This window comes from Cucumis sativus, chromosome 4 (genome assembly GCF_000004075.3).
Source record: "Cucumis sativus cultivar 9930 chromosome 4, Cucumber_9930_V3, whole genome shotgun sequence".
NCBI lineage: Eukaryota > Viridiplantae > Streptophyta > Magnoliopsida > Cucurbitales > Cucurbitaceae > Cucumis > Cucumis sativus.
The window spans coordinates 16,736,732-16,761,127 of record NC_026658.2 but is presented as its reverse complement, the minus strand read 5'-3'; the positions used below and the strand labels follow the sequence as shown (position 1 = coordinate 16,761,127).

General features: G+C 37.3%; 1 protein-coding gene and 1 long non-coding RNA gene across 9 annotated transcripts in view; both read left to right on the top strand.

Moving 5' to 3' along the window:
• Nucleotides 1-24,053, top strand: part of LOC101203811 (general transcription and DNA repair factor IIH subunit TFB1-1) — a 30,621-nt gene extending 6,568 nt beyond the window's left edge. For 4 of the 8 annotated variants that reach the window (XM_031884090.1, XM_031884089.1, XM_031884091.1 and 1 more), the window contains 18 exons: nucleotides 192-255; nucleotides 836-962; nucleotides 1,070-1,145; nucleotides 1,279-1,374; nucleotides 1,707-1,751; nucleotides 13,788-13,844; nucleotides 13,981-14,136; nucleotides 14,264-14,329; nucleotides 14,904-15,027; nucleotides 19,143-19,199; nucleotides 19,313-19,422; nucleotides 19,504-19,695; nucleotides 19,795-19,908; nucleotides 20,378-20,455; nucleotides 22,218-22,259; nucleotides 23,174-23,221; nucleotides 23,295-23,363; nucleotides 23,680-24,053. In XM_031884090.1, the coding sequence (XP_031739950.1) occupies nucleotides 192-255; nucleotides 836-962; nucleotides 1,070-1,145; nucleotides 1,279-1,374; nucleotides 1,707-1,751; nucleotides 13,788-13,844; nucleotides 13,981-14,136; nucleotides 14,264-14,329; nucleotides 14,904-15,027; nucleotides 19,143-19,199; nucleotides 19,313-19,422; nucleotides 19,504-19,695; nucleotides 19,795-19,908; nucleotides 20,378-20,455; nucleotides 22,218-22,259; nucleotides 23,174-23,221; nucleotides 23,295-23,363; nucleotides 23,680-23,766 (1,608 nt within the window). In that variant the 3' untranslated portion in view covers nucleotides 23,767-24,053. Of the gene's footprint in view, nucleotides 1-191; nucleotides 256-803; nucleotides 963-1,069; nucleotides 1,146-1,278; nucleotides 1,375-1,706; nucleotides 1,752-13,787; nucleotides 13,845-13,980; nucleotides 14,137-14,263; nucleotides 14,330-14,903; nucleotides 15,028-19,142; nucleotides 19,200-19,312; nucleotides 19,423-19,503; nucleotides 19,696-19,794; nucleotides 19,909-20,377; nucleotides 20,456-22,217; nucleotides 22,357-23,173; nucleotides 23,222-23,294; nucleotides 23,370-23,679 lie in introns of those variants that run through there. The other 4 variants (XM_031884094.1, XM_031884093.1, XR_004216029.1 and 1 more) reach the window with 4 other exon arrangements.
• Nucleotides 20,462-21,329, top strand: LOC116403328. The gene is made up of 2 exons (XR_004216030.1): nucleotides 20,462-20,779; nucleotides 20,858-21,329. It is a non-coding gene; the product is annotated as an uncharacterized LOC116403328 (long non-coding RNA).
• Nucleotides 24,054-24,396: the final 343 nt, after the last annotated feature.

Genomic DNA, 24,396 nt, shown 5'->3' with positions numbered 1-24,396 from the left:
TCACCATCAGGCTTATCTTCAAATTCTTTTTCAGTCGTTCTTATTGAAAATACTTTGTAATTGACGAGCTCTCTTAGTGATTTCATTAAGGGGCCTTTGCATATCAATCTCAGACATCATTTCAACAAAACATACTGTGACTCAAATTTATTTTATGAGATGGGGATTAATGATGTACTACATTTTTTCAGGGTGGAAGTTACATTTTTGAGTTTAAAAATTTCTCAGATCTTCATGTTTGTCGCGAGCTTGTAGGTAAGCCAGGACTCAAATTTAAGCAATCTTTGTTTATTGAACTGTAATGGAATTTACGACCTTTGTGATTTTAATTATATAAGAACTTTAGGTTCCTTGATCTGAAAGGTGGTGAATAGTTGTGAACTTTCCCAATGGATTGATAAGCCCCTTGTTTAGTTTAACTGTTCCTTAGGCAATTAGGACAAAGGGATGAAAGGCGAATGCCACGATCAGTTAACTTTATAAGGGCACCTCAGACACACTACTTAGTAACAAGTTAGAGGGGAAAGGCAAGGAAGTTGGGTGGTTCAATAATATGTTAAGATTAGGGGATGGCCAGTAGCGAATCATTCTGTAGTTTTGTTCCATTAACTTGGGTATGCAAGAGTATAGGAAAAGTCTCAAATCTCTTCCTAGGAATTTGTTCCTTCTAATTGCTATCTGAGGAACATCTATAATCCATTCTGTTCTCCATAGCAATCATTCAAATAATTTTTGTAATATTTCTCTACTTTTTATCCGACATTGTACTTATACCCTTTTCCCCTATTTGTTGGATTTTCTAGCCTGATGGTTTGGCATCTGGTGCCTTCTCCAGGAAGTGCTTTAGCAAAGTTGGGAGAGGCTGCACAAGCTCCCTCTGAGAGACCTGTGGCAGCATTTCCTCATGAACAGCTCAGTAAATTAGAAATGGAACTTCGAATGAGATGTTTGCAAGAAGATAGGTAAACTGATGACCCATATCGTTGTTAACAAGAAGTCAACCTTTATCGCTTTATGTGTAACAAGTCACGTAACATCTCACGGCTCATCATTTATTCTGAGTCTGCAGTGAACTACAGAAACTCCATAAACAATTTGTGATTGGTGGTGTGTTGACCGAATCTGAATTCTGGGCAGCAAGGAAGGTGCGGGGAGAATCTTTATCTTTTCTGCATTTGAAGCTGACTTTTTTCGAACTCTGATTGTATATTTAATGTGAGGAGTTCACAAAGTATATTCTGAAGAAAATATGACATTTTCTGCAACTAATTGATACAGAAATTACTGGAACAAGACAACTCCAAAAAGTCAAAACAGCTGATTGGTTTTAAGAGTTCAATGGTTTTGGATACCAAACCAATGTCTGATGGTCGGGTACAGCATCATTACCTTTTTCCAACCACATCAAATCTAGTTTTTTTATCATTAATATCTTATTTGTCAAATCCTTCTTCCTGCTTGGTTTTGGGGCTATTTTCAAATACAGCAAAATAGACCAAAATATTACAAAAATAGCAAAATATTGCAGTTTATCTACGAAGGACTGCAATAGACTATCTGTGTTCATATGTATCATGATGGACAGAGATCGTGGTTTGTTATAGATAGATTGTGATATTTTGCTATATTTGTAAATGCTTTTAGAAGTTGTCATTTAAAATAATTTCTCTTGGTTTTGACGTTATTATTTTCTTTTCTACTTTCAGACAAACAAGGTTACATTTAATTTGACACCGGAGATCAAATATCAGGCATGATTTGATTCTTTGTTTCTTCCTCACTCCTTCCCCAATTTTTGTATTGTCAAGTAGAGGTTCCTTTTTAACTTAATTATTTTATTCAAACATGTGTGGTTGGGGAGATTTGAACTTTTGACCTCTTGGTCAAGAGTATATCTCTTAACCAATTGAGATCTGCTCAGGTTGGTCTTTTGATTTTCTTTGTTATTCTTTTGAACTTGTACATTCTGTAATATGTAATATATGTATATATGTGTGTGTGTATATATGTATAATATTATTTTTAAATGTAAGGAAAAAGAAATTCTCTTATTCAAACTCTAAGGTAAGGGATGTTGAAAGTTTAAAGAAGCCTGAAGGAAGGAAGTAAAAACTTGGTAATATCTCAATTCAGAAACACTCTCCCTATTCTGCCTTCCTCTCTCTCGAGGAATTGCAAGAATATCTCAAACCACTTTCTAACTAACTTTCCCTCTTCCTAACATTTCTCTACTTTTTTTTTTGAAAAGGATCCAAGTCTTGGGTTGGGTATGCAAGAGTATAGGAAAAGTCTCAAATCTCAATGTACATGAGGATTATACAAAGAGCAAAGGGGAGAGGGAGGATCAACCGGCGCATCCGGGCATCTCAACTAGGTTGACACCCCCTTAGCGCCCTCAACACAACCAAAAAGTGACAATACAATATCAAAATAAAAAACCACAAAAACAAAGGCAAACAAAAAGATAGAAAGAATCTGTTCAAAGCAAAAACAAAAACAAAGGCAGCAGGCTGAGAACAAAGAAGAATAAGCCTTGATTGATTGAGCAAAAAACTGTTTGAAGCAGAGGGCTGATCCGGAAGTCCTGATCATCAAGGACTTCAAAGTGGGGATGCTGTAAAGGCTGGCCAATATAACACAATATATCCTATGGCGAAGATCTTCTTTTGCAATACATTTTCTAAAAATATCCACTCAGTTAAAGACCTTTTCAAGGTCTAATTTAAAGATCCATCTTTTCTTTTTTCGTATTCTACAGTCCTCCACAGTTTTGTTTGCTATTAAAATAGGATCCAAGATTTGGCGCTCTTCCAGAAAGCCACATTGTAATGGAGCTTTCTTTAATCTTTATGCGAGAACCTTTGCAAACAAATTATAAATTAATGTTGAAACTGATCCAGCAGAGAACGTGAAACTGACCTTCCTTTCCTTGACCATATGAATTTACCGTTGGAAAACAGAATTTCTAGCAGCTTTGCCACTCTAATGAGTTTATTAATTTTTCCCATTCCCTTTGTTAATCTTCCTACTGGACCTCTCTTGAACTTTTCGAATGATGTTGAAATCAGCTCCCAAACACCAGGCTCCTGTACAGAGGTCTGAAAGAAGAGACAACTCAGGACAAATTTGGTTTCTATCTCAATAATGTGTGGGACCGTAGAAGTTTGAAATCCAACATATTTTTCTATTGATTGTGCTGCAATTTACTGAAAGAGAATAGTCTCGTTTCAGAACTTCAATAATCGACAACTTAGATTCATCCCACATTATCAGCAAAACTCCTAATCTGCCACTAGCTTCAAACGAAAATCCAGCCAATTCCTTTTGAACTCCATAGTGCCTTCATAATACAACTGGCAATCTCTTCTCTTTTGGTCTCCTGAAACAAAACTCTAACTGGATTAGCTTTCTTCAAAAGATTTTTAATAGCCAATTGTTTTGAAAGGCCCATGAATCCTCTAGTGTTCCATGATATAATCTCCATCTTTGCTACCTCTGCCTTATATCAATTCAATTTCACATGCTGCCAAGAATGGAACCAACTCGTGAGGGGGAAGGATACTTGCTGACCTGCACAAAATTTCTTTTTCTGGGGAGGAAAACAATTTAATAAAATCTGGACCAAGAGTCACTGTTCTCTTGTTTCTCTGTCTCTGATTGAATTATTTCTTCCTCAACTGGTTCAAATTCTGCACTACTTACACTGGTGACTGATTCAACTTCCATAAAATCATCTTCTGGGTTCTCAACTTTTTTGAGACAAGAAGTGTCTTGCACAAAATTAAAGAATGAACCAGAAAGTTTGGAGGAGGATTGAGAAAATTTATTACTTAAGGAGGAAGGCAGTACTGACCTATTGCCCACTGAATTTGGAATTTCACACAACTTTCCTCTAATAAATCAGAATTAGCCAATCCCGTCCAAATGTTGCAAAAAGAAGTTCTCCCTTTGGTATAGGTCTTGAGATGCTTAGAAAAATTTCTGGCATAAAATGGAATAGCTTTCTTTGCAGAGGATATTTTAGTCTTGGGAGAGGCTGGTAATTTTGGTTGAGAACTGAAAACAGGGGATGGCCTGCAAGTGAAGTTCCTTGATGGAGGAGAGGACTCTGATTCTTCCTCTAATTCGTCATAATACCAAAAGCCATTGGAATTCTGATTAATAAATTTCATGGGACCTACCATCTGTGTGTCATCTTTTAAAATGTCTGCAGATACATTAAGTTTGAAAAAATCTGGTTGGGGAGGGCTAGGTGAGCTGTTTTTTGAGATAATAAAATGCCGGCTGGCTGCCTTTTCTTTTTCTTGAGGTCTGTTTTTCTCTCTTTTCTGTTGAAGTCTTTTCCCCTTCTAAGTACGTGGAGATGCCAGCTATACCCAAATTTGAATTTTGCTTTCTGAAAATTATTTTTTCTGGCAAGGATTCAAGGGCTGAAACTCTTTCCGACTGGACAAGGTTTTCTTCTTCATCCCCAACTTCCTAAGTGCTTCGAAAGGATTTCTTGAGATGGATGGGGCATTCTGTTTGAGAAAAATCCAGGTATCTGAGAGGCCATCACCTTGGAGCTCTTCATCTAAAATCATTGAATTAATTCTACATAAATCAATAGGATTGGAAAAATCACTTTGAAATAGATCAGATTGGACTATTACAGGAGCTTCTAAGGGTTCAATCCCCAAAATTAAGGAAAAAATTTGCTCGGTTCTCAGTCTTTAATTCTATAGTTGCTGGTAAGAATCCGCAAAGATTTTTCCGAACTTTAATTCCTGCTTCATAGCACTTGATCAGATTGAGTGTTTCTAAGGCTATACCTCCCAGTCCTCCAAGGTATGCTCCAATTGCTTCAAAGATATTTCTTCGCCATAAGTTGAGAGGGAGATTTTTTATTGAGAACCATCCTCTGAAACCTTCAATAAGAGTTGGTCTGCTGTGTTTGGCTTCATTCCATTTTTCGAATAACAAATGAAATTTTCCATATTGAACCATTTGTCCTGAGCATAAATTAAATCTTCAAACTTTCCTTGAGTAACTTTCATGTTGGCTTTGTCTGCTAAAGGGGTTAATACTGATTTTGACTTGAAAGAGATCCTCTAGGTATAACTTAATGTCCTTCCAATCATCAAAAAAGAAAAGTCTGTTTAAAACCCATAGGTTATTGAAATCTTCCTCTAAAATATCTTCATTTTTCCTCACCCAAAATTTTTTCTCCGGTTGCTTCACAATTTTTTTTTTCTTAAATGAATGAATTGGGTTTTTGGGAAAAGAAGCCATGCTCTGTTTTTCTGAGCAGGAAACAGAGTGTAAATTTTTTGTTTTTGAATGCTTCACTTTGTCTGCGTAGCTTAATCTTGTCTGTGGGAGATAGGAAACTCTCTGACTTGAATGACCGACTTCTAATTGGAGAGTGGAATGAGTCAACGAAAAAGACCTGATCATATTGAGGAAGGATATCCAACCTTTCCGATCTTCTCCTGAGTAGATGTGAATGAAAGATTGTATTCCAGAAGAACTTCTAGCAACGCATCTCAGGCACCAACCTGATGGGGATCGGAATTTGGATAGTTTTGTAAAACCAGTTTCATCCCTCCCAAATTTGCTAAAGAACTTCCAATCAGGTTCTTTGACTAGTGCTGATGTTGAAACAATGAACCATTCCAATTGGGTCTTGGATAAGCTGATAATTTTTTGGAAGTCTACATCTTCAATATGGAACCTCCCCTTTTCGAACCAAATACAATAGAAAGAGTTTACGATCTTGCAGTTTTTAACTTCCATTACCGAAAAAAATGGAGCTTTGACTCCCTAGGGTTGATAATGCCGAAGAGAGGGGAGACGACGTGACCACTTAGTGAGATGAGGGGAGTCGTGATTGGAAAGCTGTAGCCGGAGTTGAGGGAGAAGAGGGTGGGTGAGAGGAGAGAGAAGAGAGAGAACCATCCTCCCAGTTGTTGATTGGCAACTAATTATTAGTGGGACGACCCTAACATTTCTCTACTTATACTAACAGACTTACAGAATGACAGCTCATTATTTACTCATACTAACAAACTTACAAAATGACAGCTAATCACTTTTAAATTCCGTTTTCTTCACTCGTGTGAACTGTTGTAGCCCCCTGCCCTTTCTTCTTCTTCCTTTTACTATATTTATGTATAATGGTGGTCTATCATAACATTCCCTTTCCAAAATCACCTTGTCCTCAAGGTGAAAATCTGGAAATTTCTACTGAAATTCCTCATACTTCTCCCAAGTTGCCTCATGAGAAAGCAAGCCTTTCCATTTAACTAATGCTTCCCATTCTCCCTTCTTATTCTTCGTATATCCATATATTTCTTCCGGTATGGCTATCCATTCATAGTTTTCATTTAGATAAGACATCACATCAGATTGTTCTAGCTTGTGATCACCTATCACCTTTTTGAGCTGAGACACATGAAAAACTAGATGGATAGATGATGATTTAGGCAACTCCAATCTGTATGCTATTAGGCCAATCTTTTCCACAATTCTAAAGGGACCAAGAAATTTAGGAGATAACTTCTCATTTCTTTTCTTCCGTAATGATGTTTGTCTATATGGTCTGATTTTTAAAAATACCATATCACCAACAACATACTCCACATCTCTCCATTTCAGATCAATATTCTTCTTCATTTTATCCTGTGCTATATGCAAGTGTTCTTTTAGTGCTCCCAAGGCTTCATCTCGTGCCTTTAATTGGTCATCCAACATTGCATTAGAAGTACTATGTTCACCATAATATATTAACGGAGGGGTCATTCGACCATACACGACCTGGAAAGGGGTAATCCCCAAGGCTTTTTGAAAGGTCGTATTGTACCAATACTCTGCCCAATGTAGCCATCTTGTCCATTCTTTTGGCCTCTCACTACAAAAACATCTCAAATAAGTCTCCACTGCTCTGTTCACCACTTCAGTTTGACCATCTGTCTGTGGATGACAAGCTGTGCTATGGTTCAATCGGGTACCAGACATTTTAAACATATCCTTCCAAAAACTGCTCAAGAAAACTGTATCTCTGTCTGATACAATAGACTTAGGATATCCATGCAATCGTACTATTTCCTTCACAAATAATTCAGCCACTGTCTTAGCTGTAAAAAGATGCTTAAGGGTTAGGAAATGGCCGTATTTGCTATATCTATCAACCACCACGAATAACTTCAAACCCGTTCGATCTTGGTAGACCCTCGTAAAATCCATTGAGATATCACTCCAAACACTGTTTGGAATCTCCAATGGCATTATTAACCCGACTGGAGACAAAGCCAAGGTCTTGTTTCTTTGACAAACTACACATTCATCACAGTACTTCTTAACGTCCGCCTTCGTACCCTCCCAATATAATTCTCCTATCAACCTCTTGTGGGTTCGCAAAAATCCAGAGTGTCCTAGTACCGAATCATGATAGGTATGTAGTATGGTTGGAATTAATGTTGACCTCTTGGATAACACTAGTCTTCCTTTATATTTTAGCATCCCTTGTTAAACAAAAAACTTATTCATATTGTCTTCTTCCCCTGTTTGCATCTCGATTAGTACTTTATTCAGTTTCTCATCTTCCCCGACCTCCTTCTTGATTATCATTACATCTACCAATGCTGGTGCTGTCAAACTACATAGATGAACAGTAGGGAGCATTATTGACAAAGCATCGGTTGCCTTATTCTCAAGTCCCGGTTTGTTTACAACTTCAAATGAATAACCTAATAACTTGGCCACCCATTTTTGATACTGAGGTTGTATTACTCGCTGTTCTAACAAGAACTTTAAGGACTTCTGATCTGTTTTGACCACAAATTTCTTCCCTAACAATAGGGTCTCCATTGCTGTACTTCTGAAACTACTGCCATCAATTCTCTCTCATACACCGGCTTTGCTCTATCCCTCATAGCCAAAGTGTGGTTGAAGTATGCGATTGGCCGCTTGGCCTGCATTAACACCGCAACTATCCCATACCCTGAAGCATTAGTCTCTAATTCAAAAGTACAGTTGAAATCTGGCCGTGCCAAAACTGGTAATGTCATCACTGTATTTTGCAGATGCTGAAAGGCTTCATTAGCTTCATCAGTTCAGCTGAATCCTCCTATTAGTTGAGTTAACGGTGCTGCAATAGATCCATAATGTCGTACAAATTTTCTATAATATCCAGTCAACCCAAGGAAACCACGAACTTCTCTCACATTTGTTGGCACCGGCCATTCCTTGATCGCTTGAATTTTCTCCGGGTCTACCTCCACCCCTTGACCTGAAATTATATGGCCCAAATAATCCACCCATTCCTTTGCAAAGCTACATTTTTTTTTATTAGCATACAATTCATTCTTCCTCGAAATTTCCAACGTCGACTGTAGATGCTTCTGATGTTCTTCTAAATCCTGACTATATATCAAGATGTCATCAAAGAATACTAGTATGAACTTCCTTAAGTATGGTCTGAAAATTCTGTTCATCAGAGACTGAAATGTAGATAGAGCGTTAGTCAAACCAAACGGCATGACCATGAATTCATAGTGCTCCTCATGAGTTTGGAATGCGGTTTTCTCTATGTCTTCACTTCCCATTCGAATTTGGTGATATCCAGCCTTTAGATCAATTTTATAAAACCATTTCGCCTCATTGAGTTCATTGAACAATTCCTCAATAATAGGAATGGAGAATTTGTCAGGTATGGTTACGTTGTTTAATGCCCTGTAGTCAACACAAAATCTCCAACTTACATCTTTCTTCCTCACTAACAAAACAGGACTGGAATAGGGACTGTTACTTGGACGAATTACCTCTAATGTCAACAGCTCATCAACCAATTTGTCCATTTCAGCTTTCTGTTGATAGGCATAACGATAAGGGAGCACATTCATAGGATTAACTCCTTGCTTCAAATGAATATGGTGTTCAATCTCAGTCCGTGGAGGGAGAGTTTCTGGCCATGAGAACACAACTTCAAACTTCTTCAAGACTACCGCAACCGACTCTTCGGCTGTCAATACTTCTTCAATTCCATCATCTTCAATTGGTATATAAACTCTCTCCATGGCCCTACATTCGATTAGGAACCCTTGATCAGTAACCTTCCATGTTTTCATTATGTTCTTGAGACTTACTCTTGATTCTGTGAGGCTCGGATCTCCCTTAATCACTATCTTCTTCCCTTGATGCATAAATGTCATTGTTAAATTCTTCCAATCTACTTCAGTCATTCCAAGGGAGTATAACCGTTGCATACCCAAAACTACATCTACTCCTCCAAGCTCCGATGGTAGAAAATTTGCCACTATCTTCCATTCATTTATCTTGACTTCAATGTTCTCACATATTCCCTTCCCTTTAATAGCAGTTCCTGAGCCCAGAATCACCCCATAATGAGATGTGGACTTCGTAGCCAATTGCAGTTCCTTCCCAATCTTCACCGAAATTAAGTTATGGGTTGCCCCACAGTCAATCAAAATGACTACTTCCTTTTCTTGAATCCTCCCTCTCACCTTCATTGTCCCTGGGTTTGTTGACCCCACCACTGAATTAATGGACAATTCAATGATGGCGTGATCTTCCTCTGCCAATTCCACACTATTCAATTCTTTATTTTCACCTTCTACCTCTTCCACAATCTCAAATTCCTCGTCGTCTGCATTGACAACATACATCCTTAATTCTCTTTGCTCCTTGTATTTGCACCGATGATCATGAGAATATTTCTCATTGCAACAAAAACAAAGCCCTTTTTCTTTCCTAGCCTAAAATTCTGCTTCAGATAAGCGTTTTGTATTCCCTTCTTTTTTAACTTCTTCTGTCGTCCTTCTTAGAGTAACCGTTCTCATTGGAAATATTGTATTTCCTTTGTTGTCACTAGTACTGTTCGTTGTATTACTCTTAGAATTAGAAGAGTTTTGAGGCGGATACTTACCTCTAGCATAACCCTTAAGGTTAGCTTTATTGCGGATAATCTCCTGGTTCTCCTCGAGTTGAGCCGCTTGCATCATTTGGGCTAATCCGACCGGTCTACAAAAATCTAATTCTGCCTTGATCCAAGGAAATAGGCCATTCATGAACGTCTCCTCTACCACTCTGTCGTCGTCAGTTTCTCCTCTATCGTCAGTAATTTACTCACTTCTTTCCTTAAGGTCATCATCTCTTGCTCGTGCGCTTCCACCTTTTCCTCACTACGCGTTTGCACCATCGTTCCTTCTTGCCCAGGATTGTACCACTCTGATACCAATTTGATGGAACCCCAATTGGTAATCAAGTAAGAAATCTCTTATTAATCCGTATCTAGAAATGAATACAAGGATTCAAATTGATAATCTCTCAATTCGGAAACACTCTCTATTCTGCCTTCCTCTCTCTCAGGGAATTGCAAGAATATCTCAAAAGTCAAACCACTTTCTAACTAACTTTTCCTCTTCCTAACATTTCTCTACTTATACTAACAGACTTACAGAATGACAACTCATTATTTACTCATACTAACAAACTTACAAAATGACAGCTAATCACTTTTAAATTCCGTTTTCTTCACTCGTTTGAACTGTTGTGGTCCCCTCCCCTTTCTTCTCCTTCCTTCTACTATACTGATGTATAATTGGTGGTCTATCAAAATAGCTTGAAACTTGGAAATCTTGATTTGTGCCTCTATCAGTATCAGCATCTTTCTTGAAGAAGCGTTCTATAGGGTTCTTAAGAAGAGCAGAAATGGAAAGTTGGGTCCAACAAGTTGAGCTTCAGAAATTGATATGGATTTGTTGCATTCCACGTCTTCAATAATGTAGCTATCATTCTCTTTCCAAATGCAGTAGTGTGATTGATGAACTTTGCAGCTAACTATCTCCATGCTGAGAAGAATGGAAGCTTGTCGGAGAAGCTGGCTAACCGAAGAGGAGGGTGGAGGAGGAGAGGGGAGAGGGTAGAGAGGGGAGAGAACCTACCTTTTCCTTATGGAACCTGCTGTCATATCTTAATCTTATTGAAACAAATTAACAATGTTTAAGTTGTGATCGCAATGGGTCAGTCTTTGAAAGATGAGAAACAAACTCTTTAGCTAAACTTCAGGAGGAATTTCCTTTGGAGCCTTTTATTTGAGTTTGATGGTTGTATCTTCAACAAAGAGATGCATGAAACTCCGACCTTTATTGATTCCATCACTTTCTTAACATTGTCATGGAGCAGGTTGCCTCCCTTTTGTAATTACTATTGAAAGCAATAAACACAAACATAGGCTTTACGTGAAAACCCGAATATCGGGAGAAAAACCATGATATTGTTAATTTTATTATTTAATGGCAAGCTTTCTATAAATAATTTTTCCATAAACACTCTAAGGGCTAAGCTCACAAATCCTAACAATTACAACTTAACTACAGTCACTATGCAATAGACCCTTGTAATTACCCCATGATAGAACCATTTGTACTTGTTTCTCCACGTCTGCGGAACATTTGTTTCTCCTAGGTTAAACAACGATAGTGGTGTTCATGCTCAAAGTTGAAGTAGAAGCAAAAAGAGTGACGAGATCACGTATGTGCCAAAGAATGTTAACATACCTCTCTCCTCCCCCCTTCCTTTTGTTCCTTACCACACTCCGGCCGCCTTTTTCTCCTCCAGCGTTTGTCATCCTTCTTCGGTAAGTTCTCTAGAGCTCAAATCTTCTTGTCCATCCCTGTTTCAGTGACAGTCTGGTTTTGGTGAAAATGGAAGTAGAAAGATGCAAAGTAGTGAACGCTCCTCAATGTATTTGGTTCGACAAAGATTACTTCCATATAGAAGACGTGGAAGCTCGGAAGTTCTTATCATTTATCAGAAACTCAATTCATATGGTTCTTGAAGAAAATTTTTGAATTCTTGTGTGGCCCTGAGAATGGTTTTCTTCTTCAAAACAGTTCTGATGATTTTGGAAGTACAAGGCTCTTAAAATTTAGGTCAAATGTAGGTTGGATTATGAGGTGTGTAGCTTGGAAGAGGAACAAAAATCTATCCTTCATCCATATTTGTTCTAGTGTCTCTCGACAGGGTTAGAAATCCTTTCACTAAATGCTGTAAAGATTCTTGATGAAACACGATTATTCGATTTGGTACAGAAATCATCTCCATACCTCGTTGTAGCCTCCTTTCGAGTTATTAAGAGCAAGTTATGCTGAAAAGGTGATACTTAGGTGGACCCTATTCAAGAATTGGTAAAACAGAACATTTTGATAGAACACTGATATAGTGTTTCTATTTTATTGATATCTCAAACAGAAAATTACAGTATAAAAGCAGCAAAAGAAAAGTAAAAGAACTCTAACCCTCTGCCCTTCCTCTCTTTCAAGGAATGTTGCAGCCCTAATTCTTCACCAAATTCTTCATACCCTTCTTCCTTCCTCATCTTCCTATTTATAACCAACTAACTACCAACAAATCTAATTACCCTTTTACCCCTACCCCATACTAATCTAGGTATCTAACACATTTCTTCCCTTGTTCTGACTTTAGAATTTCAGAGTGCAACTCAGCACTGGGTCATTAAAAATTTGGAAGTTTTAAAAGAAGACTTCTATAATCTATGGATTATTTCAAGATTATTTGCATTCGATGATTGGAAGGAAATTAAAAAGACCTTGAAGGATCTTTTTCAATAAAATATAATCATTCATCCATTGTTTGAAATGAATGCTTTGATTAAATTGGCTGAAGGATCTCTAGAAGAGTTTGTTGGAAAAGAAGAGGTATGGCAAGTAATGGGTCCTTTTCATTAAAAGTGTGAGAAATGGAGCAAAAGTAAACATAGCAGAACATCTGTTATTGAAGGCTATGGAGGATGGATTAAAATAAAAAACCTCCCTTTTGATTATTGGATCAATCAAACGTTCAAAGTTATGGGAGATCATTTTTTATTTTGGCCCTCAAATTGGGTTACACAATGTTTTTCATCAAAGTTTCATTTTTTTGAAGTTTGAAAGGACCACCTTAAATTTTCTGTATGGTTCAAAATTTTGTATCTTCCTTCTTCTATATGTATTAACAATAGAAGAACATAAAAAATTAGGCGTGACGACACCCATGCGTGGCTACGGTTGATGTTCCAATCACCATGCCCCTAGGCCGGGCGAAACATTTTGAGCCTCTAGGATCCGCAAAGTTGTCTTCTACTACTCGTTCTTGTTCCCGGTCTTGCTACCAGATCATTTAAAATCAACAGTTGCTGATTGTGGAATTATTCTAACTTGATTCTTCAGCAGTTTAGTGTATTTCTCCTCAATGTAAGACCAACTTCAATCATTCCTGGATTTCCCCTCATATGGGTGGCAAGTAAATCCTTCACGCCGATGGTGAATAGTGGAAGACTTTTGGGAGCTTCCTTTGGATTATTAACTTTTTTGGGTATATTTTATGCGTCATCTCTCTAAGGCCCAGTTAATTTATTTTTTTGTACTCCATGTGCCTTTGTTTTATTTTTCTATCTTACATTGGGCTAAGGACTAGTGCTTGAGGAAATCCTTTGTTTTTAAATGATGTTGGTTTCAATGTTGTAACTTCTATCTTATTAAAAACAAAACAAAAAATATTGTTACTTGTTCTAGGATTCCTCTGATTTTTATGCATCATATTGTTTTTGTTATTTCTTATCCAAATATCTGTTTTTCTAGTTTATTTTATTTTTGAATCATTTGATATTTGCTGTAACATGTGTACGTTAATTGAGTTATGCAAACCTTTTACCGAGTTCAGTTATAATATGGTAACGTAGTTTGAACATTCTTTTTTAATATGCTTTTCTTATCTATCTAGTTCAGATTTTTGCTCTGAAACCAGCTGTTCACCAAGCATTTCTTAATCATGTTCCCAATAAGGTACTGCTAAATACTGGAAATAGTAACACGTTATCCTCTTTCTTCTTGGTTTTAATCATTTAGTTTGGAGGTAGTTAAATAAGCAAATATAAAAAACGTTAATTTATTTAAGCATTTTCTTTTTGTTTAATGACAGATATCGGAGAAAGACTTTTGGACAAAATATTTTAGAGCGGAGTACCTTCATAGTACAAAAAATTCTATTGCAGCTGCAGCAGAGGCTGCTGAAGATGAAGAACTTGCCCTTTTTCTGAAGGACGATGAGATATTGGCTGCTGAAACTCGGAAAAAGGTATATTTTTTAAAATGTCAACCTCTTAGAGATTTCTCGCTTATTAAAATACTTAGCGTGTTTTTTTTCTTCTGATTATTGTCATTTCATATTAAATTCTATTTATTTTGGTTCATGTTGTTTCTAGATTCGGCATGTTGATCCTACATTGGATTTGGAAGCTGATCTAGGGGATGATTACACACACCTTCCAGTATGTTATTGGTCTTTGTTACGGTATCTTGTTTGGATTTTTTTTTTTTGGTTCTTCATGGAAGACTTATCCTTATTTGCAGTGTTATTTATTCCTGGTGCGCTGAGAGTAAGAAAGAGTATTAGTTGTAATAGAAAGAGAGTTATTTGTATTAGAAAGGCGGTTAGTTGTGAGAATTCTTTAGGACCTTGTACTCATATTTTCCTATATATACAACACTTCTTCTCTCATTTGAGGAGGATAATCATTTGATAAAAAATTAGACTTTTGGTTTACACCAATGCCCTTGGAGGATTTATCTTTGGATCTTTAGCCTCATTCATATTTCAATGAAGCTTTTCTGTTTCTTGTTTAAAAAGAATAGACAGGAAAATCAATCTTTTTTGTTTTAGTACAATTCTTATGTACTTTGAGTATTAGTCTCTTTTATTAATACCTTTAATAAAGAGGCTCGTCTCCGTTTAGAAAAAATTAAGATACAGGAAGACCTTTCAGATAATAAAACTAATTTTTGTTATATTCAGATTGGTGGCTTTCTTATCTTACTGACTGATGCAAAATTTCTTAAATCTAGGATCATGGAATCTTTCGTGATGGTGGCAAGGAAATAACTGAATCACAAAATGAGCACTATAGAAGGACTTTGTCACAAGACCTTAATCGTCAAGGTGCAGTTGTTCTTGAAGGCAGAACTATTGGTTAGTTTCCAACTTGTGATAAATTTTATTCTTATGTTGCAGTTAATCAGGTAAACGTCTGAACTAATTTATAGGTAGTCCTTGTTGAATATATATAATGGTGAAATATACCCCCAAGCCATTGTGGTCCGTCTTATAAGGTAGATTACTTAGAATGGAGATTCCGTTTGTAGACTACTGTTTTACAAATATACCTTAGCCCATGATTTTATGTTCCTTGTCATTCTAGTGAAGGTCATACCTCTTTATTAATTAGTGATAATAATAAAGAGCCAAAGCTCAGAGTACATGAGAGATATACATGAACAAAAACCTAAGGATCAGTATGCGCACTAGGCCATCTCAGCTAGGTTGACACACTCCCTTGGCGCCCTCATCATGTCCAAACGCTAGTTACAAAAAACGGATTACAAGAAAATACCAAACTAAAGCAAGCCTTTCCCCATAGGCTAAACAGATATATTCTAATTATAATAAAAGAAAAAATATACACTTCCTAACGCTTGAAATTTTATAGGAAATCACAGATAGCATGAAAAGGACATTTTGTGTTGTTTAGAAGATGAAGACCTGCCAATTCAGTTGTATCTCTTGAAGGGAATACTCTTAGAAGGTTTTGGATAAGTAACACCATGACAAGGTGTTTAATTCTACTAGTAATGACTTGACCATGATGCACCATAAGAGGAGAGCGTTTTCTTCATACTAAACCCATCATAATTTACAGCACATTATTTCTGATATTATTGGCGAATATTCGCAGCAGCAGGTTCTGCCGGTTTACAGTATAAGGACAGCCAAAAGTAGATGCTGAAGATTTTCCTGGTAATTGGGGGGGGAGGACAAGTGGGGAGAAGGGTAATGGGATGAGCTTTTTCTGTGATACTGAAGCACAGTTCGGACTTCCAAACAGCATGATCCACACTGAAATATTTACTCTCTTCAGACATTTAGTTTTCCAAAAACTCCTTTGCAGTGCATTGTCATTAGGTGAAGCCATGGATAGATGATTGATTAGAGATTTAATAGCGAAGGAGCTGCTTGTCTCCAGGAACCAAACTCTTTGATCTGAGGATGTATTTAACATTTTTCCTTCCAGTGAACTGAACAAAGCGTTTACTCCGCTAGGTCTTAATTAGATTAATGTCGATTGCTGCTTGCTTCGTTTCCTGAATCAGAACCATGTCTGGATTTGAGCTCTTTAATAGTCTGTTCCCCTGCATCTATGGAACGAGGAGGTGTTTAAGAGGGTTGGTGATAAGCTTGGAGGCTTCATTGAGTTTGCGGAAGAAAATTCGAGCCTCATTAACTGCTTGGAAGTGAATATCAAAGTTAGAGGGAATTATTGCGGCTTCATTCCGGCGGATTTTGAGCTGATAGAAGGATCCGATTCTTATCTTGTGCAGGTGGCTTCCTTCCAAGATCCCAATCTTCTTATTGATAAAGTTGCTGGAATCCATGGATCCTTCTCGTCGGAACAAGCTGAGAATTTTTTCAAAGGTCTGGGCGGCCCGGATCCGAACCCGATTGATGTTTGGCGTGTGGAGAGGCCGAACTCAAGGTTGGCAGTTTACGCTTTTCAGAACTCTGGGATGGTGAGTACGGCGAGAGAAGAAGCTGAGAATATTTGTCCTTCTCTGCAAACTGACGGAGACATTAGAGGAACTAATTCAAATTTACCGCCCAAGCAAACCCTAATGGATTTGACTAATAAATTGGGCTTGACCAATGAAATGGGCCTCACTACGGATGTGGGCTTCCCTGATTTAAAAGGGAAAGGTATAGCAGTGGATGAAGTATTTACTCAAAAGCCCACCAATATTAAAAAGCAAACTGGGCTTTTTATTAGAGAAAATTCCCAAGCTACCCGTGCCAACCAACCAGTGTGATTTGCTGCACAAACCAACCTGGAGGCTCTTCAACTTCAACGTCCATATCAGACTGCATTCATGGAGAAATAGATCCAACTTCGGACGTTTCTATTTCAAGCTCAGGCAGCCTCATCTCTGAAAACAAATTTGCTCCTCTTGAAGCCGAAGACGTGCAACACATCTCTGATTTTTCTTCCGACGTCCAAAGACTCTTCCACGAGGGCTGGTATGGGATAAGTAAAATAATTTACCCACAAGGTGCTGATATTGTTCTTTATCAACTGGAACTTGATCATCAGAGTTTCCAAGTTTACAATTAAATTCAATAGGAGTATGAACATGACGACATCCCAACATACCTGTCTCGTTTAGCAAATCAAGGGTGTATTTTCTCTGAGACATGGAGATACTTTCTTTAGATCTAGCCACCTCCATCCCAAGGAAATATTTCAGATTTCCCAAATCCTTGATTTCAAATTCATCACCCATTCTCTGCTTTAGTCGACTGATTTCCGCCTGATCATCTCCAGTCAAAACAATGTCATCCACATAAACTATTAGAACAACAATCTTCCCTGTCTTGGAAACCTTTGTAAATAAAGTATGATCAGAGTGCCCCTGACTGTATCCTTGGGACTTGACAAAGGTAGTAAATCTATCTAATCATGCTCGGGGAGACTGTTTCAGACCATATAGGGATTTCTGGAGTTTACACACCTGCTGACCAAACTGGGCTTCAAATCCAGGCGGGGGGCTCATGTAGACTTCCTCTACAAGGTCTCCATTCAAAAAAGCATTTTTAACATCCAGCTGGTATAGAGGCTAATCTTTGTTCACAGCAACAGATAGCAAAACTCTAATAGTATTCAACTTAGCAACTAGAGAAAAAGTTTCTGAATAGTCAATACCATATGTTCGAGTAAATCCTTTTGCAACTAACCTTGTCTTGTGTCTGTCAAGAGTACCATCTGCTTTGTATTTGAGAGAGAACACCCATTTGCATCCACAGTTTTGTGCCCCTTGGGTGGAGTACAAATGTCCCAAGTACTATTCTTTTCAAGAGCTTTCATCTCTTCCATGACAGCATTCTTCCATTTAGGACACTCTAAATTAGTGTATATATTTTTTGGTATTATGGTAGAGTCAAGGCTTGCTGTAAAAGCTCTGAACTGAGGAGAGAGATTATCGTAGGAAACATAGTTGCAAATGGGATGTTTAGTACAAACCTGGTACCTTTTCTCAGAGCAATGGGAATGTCAAGAGAGGAATCATACTCATTAGGTTTTCCTGTATGACCCTGTTCTACTTCATTATTACTGGTTTCTATTATGACCTCAGTCTCATCACCACTGTTATTTTCTTCCACATTTTCAAGGACAGCAACATTAGATGACAGTCACCCTACATTAGATGATAATCAACTTCGATGACCACGTCTTCTTCAGGCTCCAACAACTACTACCCACGATAAACTCCAACAAAAGCCACCTTCAATGATCAACTTCGATGACAGTCACCCGACAACTTTGATTATCACCTTGATCAACTAACTCCACCGACAAATTTTGTTCACATCCAACAGCTAACTCTATCGATCTACTCAACCGATAATATACTATAAAAAGAAAAAGGAAAGTTAGGCTAATGGAAGTGTATTTAAATACAAATTTATAACTATTAGTTTATAGTGTTTAATAGTTGTTTTTGTTTTTTCATAGTAATTTGATGTTGTGAGATCATCTGAGGATCAACTCATCCCTATTGTTATGCTCACCCCTCTAAAGTCCTACCTGTAAACTGTTGTGCTGTTTGGTCTTTGTGGGGTGAGCAGAACAGTAGGACTTTTAGAAGTTGGGATACGGACCCTAGTGAGACTTGGTCCTTCGTTCGTTATTATTTTTCTTTATGGGCTGTGATTTTGAAAACCTTTTGTAACTACTCCATTGGCATTCTTTTGCATACTTGGAGCCTTTTATGAGTTGAGTTCCCTTTTTCTGGGCTTGGTTTTTTATATGTTTGTGCTTGTATTCGTTCATTTTTTTTCAATGAAGTGGTTGCTTTTTTTAAAAAAAAAAGAAGCTATGAAATAAACATATGAATAATCAACATGTTCTAAGGTGAGCCTGAAATTCTCCATTTGAATCATAAATAGAAGCAATCGTACATTTTCTTTGAGTTAGTATTTCTTCCTAAAAAGCTGACTGTTTAATTTTCTGAATTGTTGCTTTGCAAAATTGAGAGTAGATGTAGACTTGGAAGATCCAAGGACCGTTGCAGATGCACTTGTGCGGTCTAAACATGGTTAGTATGGCTTATGAAGGTTTCTTTTCTCAATTGCACTCCGGGTTTGTCACTAACTTTGCTTCTATTCTATCAAGCGTTGAGCAATTAAATACTAGTAACTGATTTTACAGCGGTAGAAGGAAATGAGAGCCAGACAGCACTTGATAGGATCTCTAGGATGACAGCAATTGAGGATCTTCAAGCTCCTCATAGCCATCCTTTTGCTCCTCTTTGTATCAAGGTTTGATTTTTATTGGTGAAGGACACTAAGATCTACAATCATTTTAGTAGAAGACAATTTGATGCCATATTTCCATGGCAGGATCCTCGAGATTATTTTGATGCTCAACAAGCAAATGCCATTAAGACATTGGATGATACACGAGCTGGAATGCAACAAACTAAATGCAGTTTAAGCACTACAGAAGCATATGGCTCACTGAGGGAATCCATATCTGAGATCAAGTCATCTGGATTCAATCATCCCATAATTAAACCGGAAGTTGCACTTATGGTAAAAGCACCTGCAGCATTATCTTGCTAAAAACAGCTATTTTTGCTATCTACATTGACAACTCTTCAGCTACTGAGCATTGATTTCTTTTTTTTGTAGGTTTATAATGGATTAACTCAAAATATTTCTAGTACCAAATATCAACTTGGGAAAAACCCTCAGGAGAGTATTCTGGAGAGTTTGCCAAACCCTACTAAGGAGGAACTGCTACACGTGAGTTGGTGCTCCTCTTGCCGTAATATTTGAATATATATATATATTGAAAGGAAAACAAGTCTCTTTTGTTAATTATAAGAGAGAATAAAGCTCATAGTATAAGAGGTTTATACAATGAGCAAAAGAAAACATAGGATCAGCAGACATACCCAGACATCTCAATTAGGTTAACACTCCTTTAGTGTCCTTGTCATATCCAAACAAAACTAAGAAAAGACTTGTCAAAGAAGGCAACCATACTGCCTTTACAGCATATAATAGTGATATTATAATATATTTTGATGGCTGGTTTTCAGGAGATGTTAAAATCACCAATTTAACCATCTCACTAATATTTATTGGCCACAATAATTATATTTTAGACATTGAAGTTGGTTGACTGCATACGTTATTGTTCTCCTGTCACTTGTCTCTTCAGATATTACTGTTTATTGAGGTATTGTTTAAGAAAGCTTATTGTTTCCAGCATTGGATCTCGATTCAAGAATTACTCAAGCATTTTTGGTCGTCTTATCCAATCACCACATCATATCTTTATACCAAAGTAAGTTCTTATTCTTATTGCATTAACAAGACGATTCTTCATTTGATACTTTTTATCCAATCACATCATCTTATCTTTATCCATTTATTTCTATATTGAATAAGTAGTTCAAGTTCTACTTCTTTAATACTTAACATTTTATGAACTACTGTTGTGCAAACGATTCACAATATTTACATTGTCGGGAACTTAAGGTTATGCAACGAAGCTCTGTTGGCCAAATGGTTGTGGCATTTTGCCCTTGAACCCGAAGCCTTCTGGTCAAAGATTATCGTGAGTAAACATGGCCCTCATCCTTCTGAGTGGGTGGTGAAAGGGCCAAAGGTACACCGTACACACCGTAATCCTTGGAAAGATATCTCCTTCTCCCTTCTTATTCCCATTTTGTATTCTGGGTTGTAGGTGAAGGTCGGGATACATTTTTCTGCAAGGATCATTGGGTGGGGGATAAACCTCTCTTCAACATTTCCTAGGTTATACCATTTGTCTTCTTTGAAAAGCTGCTTTGTATCAGATCTTTTTCTTTAGTCTGAGAACTCGGTTTCTTTATCCTTTGGTTTTCGTTGGGCTTTGTCCAATAAGGAGTCGACGGAGGTGGCTTCTCTTCTTTCTTTGATAGGGTTTTTACTTTAGATTGGGTAGAAGGGATGTTTGTGTTCGGATTACTAATCTAATGGAGGGTTTTCTTGGAAGCCTTTCTTTAGGATTTTAGTTAACCCTTCTCCCATCGTTGAATTGGCCTTTGATATTCTTTGGAGGATTGAGATTCCTAAGAAAGTTAGGTTCTTCGTCTGCCAAGTTCTGCTTGGCCGTGTGAATACAGTGGACAAGGTTTCAAGAAGGTTGCCTTTGTTAACGGGTCTTTTCTGTTGCATTTTTTGCTACAAGACGGGGGAAAGCCTGGATTGCTTTCTTTAAGAGTGTTAGTACTCGAGATCAATATGGATTTCTTTCTTGCCGGAGTTTGATGCTTCGTTTGCTTGTTCGAGGGATGTTCATCTGATGATTCCAAAATCCTTCTTCATCCGCCTTTCAGTGAGAAATGGTGTTTTCTTTGGTTTGCTGGGGTGTGCTGTGATTTGGGATCTGTGGGGTGAGAGAAATAATAACGGGTGTTCACTGTTCAGAGGTGTGGAAATGGACCCTTGTGAGGTTTGATTCTTGATGAGGTTTCATGTTTCTCTTTGGACTTCGGTTTCGAAGGTCTTTTGTAATTACTCTCTTGGCAGTATTTTACCTAGTTGGAAATCCTTTCTGTAGTGGGGTTCTGTTTTGGGGGCTTGATTTTTTTGGATGCCCTTCTATTCTTTCATTTTTTCTCAGTGAAAGTTGTTTCTATACACGCACATATATATATATATATATAAAGCTTCAATCAAAATTGAATAAATGATGCTAGTTGTTGCGCCAATACGTTTATGGGCTTATGTATTACTGGATTGGACTCAATTAAGGACCAGGTCCTTTGATAGATTTCAAGGGTCTAATTCATGCTTCTAAAGGCACAAGGCCAGTGGAAAACGAATAACAGAAAACCTAGACTTTGTTCTGTAGGCACAAGGCAAGGTGACCTCTTCTCTCTCGTGTTTATTATTCATAGTTGATTTATTTTGATACTCTTCAATTATGAGGCCTTGGAACAACCTAATTGAGGATTTGAACTTTGAAATGGAAGTACTGCTGTTCATACAACAAATTTTATGCTACCCTCCAATCCACTTCTTGTTAGGAGAAAATGCTTAATCTTTGTAACATTTTGCAGATCCTGGAGGTTTGTGGCATTAACTTTTGCTTCCAAACAAAGGTTAGCTTTGGAGCATCAATTGTGCCAACTCTTAACTAGGAAGAGTTCGTAAATAGTCTCAGCTACAATATCAACCTTTGGCCCTCCCCATATCTTGGTATTCTCTTGATTGTAGCTCTAGAATACAAAAAAGCCTCATTTTGTACTTTGAAAAACTGTGGTGCTGGTAGAATATTTTGTGAGGTAAAGAAACAGGGAAATAAAAACCCTTTCTAGGGTGGGTTACTTAGCTTTTGATACTGGAAAGGTTGGTGCATGATTGGAAATGTTGGATTAGAGTTTGAAACTTGGGATGAAGAATCTTCCTACTAGATGTATGATTTGACGTCAATATCGAACTAGTATTTTCCAAGTGAACAAGAAAACCAAATTTCTATTGGAATTTGTTTTTTAGCTTTTGTTGTAGATGTAGACTGAATTTTCTCTCTTGGTATAATACTCTTGTACTTTTTGCTTAAGGCTCTTTTACTAATAATAATTTATTATTAAGAGGCTTGTCTTCGCTCAAAAAAAAGGAAACCAAATAGGTCACATTGCCTGCTCCAACAAATCAAGGAAACCAAATAGGTCACGTTGCCTGCTCCAACAAATCAAGGAAACCAAATAGGTCACGTTGCCTGCTCCAACAATTCAAGGAAACCAAATAGGTCACGTTGCCTGCTCCAACAAATTGGAAAACGCTCACTTCCAAAAAAAATCCTTCTAATCAAACTCTGATTTAAAAAATGACCCTACTATTCCAGACTTGGTCTCGCATATTGTTTGAAAAATGTTTATCCTTTCCTTCTTTCTGGATGTGATTTGACCTGCTGATGCACTTTTTAGCGTCAACTTTTTATGCTTGGTATATATTGCATTTTTGGTATAAGTCGCTTGTACTCTTATTGCTTGTTGGTATGTTAATTGCTACGCAGGTGAGCAGATTGAAGGATGCAATGGCCAAAATCTATCGACAGTTAGAGGTACACAACTGCCCCCCCAATAATATATATTTGCATTATTATAGTTTTATGATACCATTTTTATTAAAAGCAGGAGATCAAGGAAACCGTGGTGGCAGATTTCCGCCACCAAGTATCTCTTTTGGTTCGTCCAATGCACCAGGTTTGTAGTGTGTTCTCTTTCAAAACTTATACAAGTACCTCAAACTTATAAAATTAACCACAATCAAACCTTGTTATAACTTTATTGATGAGTGGTTACAATTGGGTTCTAAATCCCCAATCGTAAACCACTTTTAAACTAGATCCACTTTTAAACTAGATGTAATAATACGCGACCACAAAAGTTGATGGTATTGTTGAATTAGAACCCTTTGTTTTGTGAGTTTAGGAGGATTGGATTATAATAGCCCTTTATTTTCTTATGCATGGTCGTGAGCATGGTGGATGAGAAGATTTGTTTGATTCATGTTTTGTAGGCTCTGGATGCTGCGTTTCAGCATCATGACGCTGACATGCAGAAGAGATCAGTAAAGAGTGGAGAAAGGCTTAACGGATACACTTAGAAATCATCAAATATAGAATCTCTCTTTCAATTCCCTCACTGAGTGTTCATCTTCAGATGAAATTTTGCGGTGGACAGCCATCATCATGTGTTGGACAATATCTAATCTATTGCCTTCAGTAGTAAATTAACCTTGTTCTTCTTGCATCATTCTACCTTTAGAAAAACCTTGTTCTTGAGTTCTAAAAAAATGAAATGAAATGAACAAGGAATAAAACGAAGTCATTCAACAAAGTATGACCAAACTAACATCCTACATCTTGATAATAAAGCAATATTATGATCAAAGAGGTAAATCCAAAACATAAAGTTCATTTCAAGCCGTAAGTAGAGTACAAATCATCGAATAGAACCCCTAGGAAATCATGTTTTTATCATTTGCTTCAAGCTCTTCGATATTTTGGTGATCAATTTTCATTGGAATTATTGCATCGTTTTTCCTGATTTTTTACTTCTATCTTGATGTCCATAGTTTCTCTTTTTCCTTGATGTTTGTAGTTTTACTGCGTGATACCTCTTTTTCCTTCGTTGTTGGATTCTATTTCTTCATTTAGGACCACTTTTTAATCATCTTCAAATTCTTCTTTTTCTTATTGTCGTTTACATGATTTTTGCTTCAATCACCTCCGTT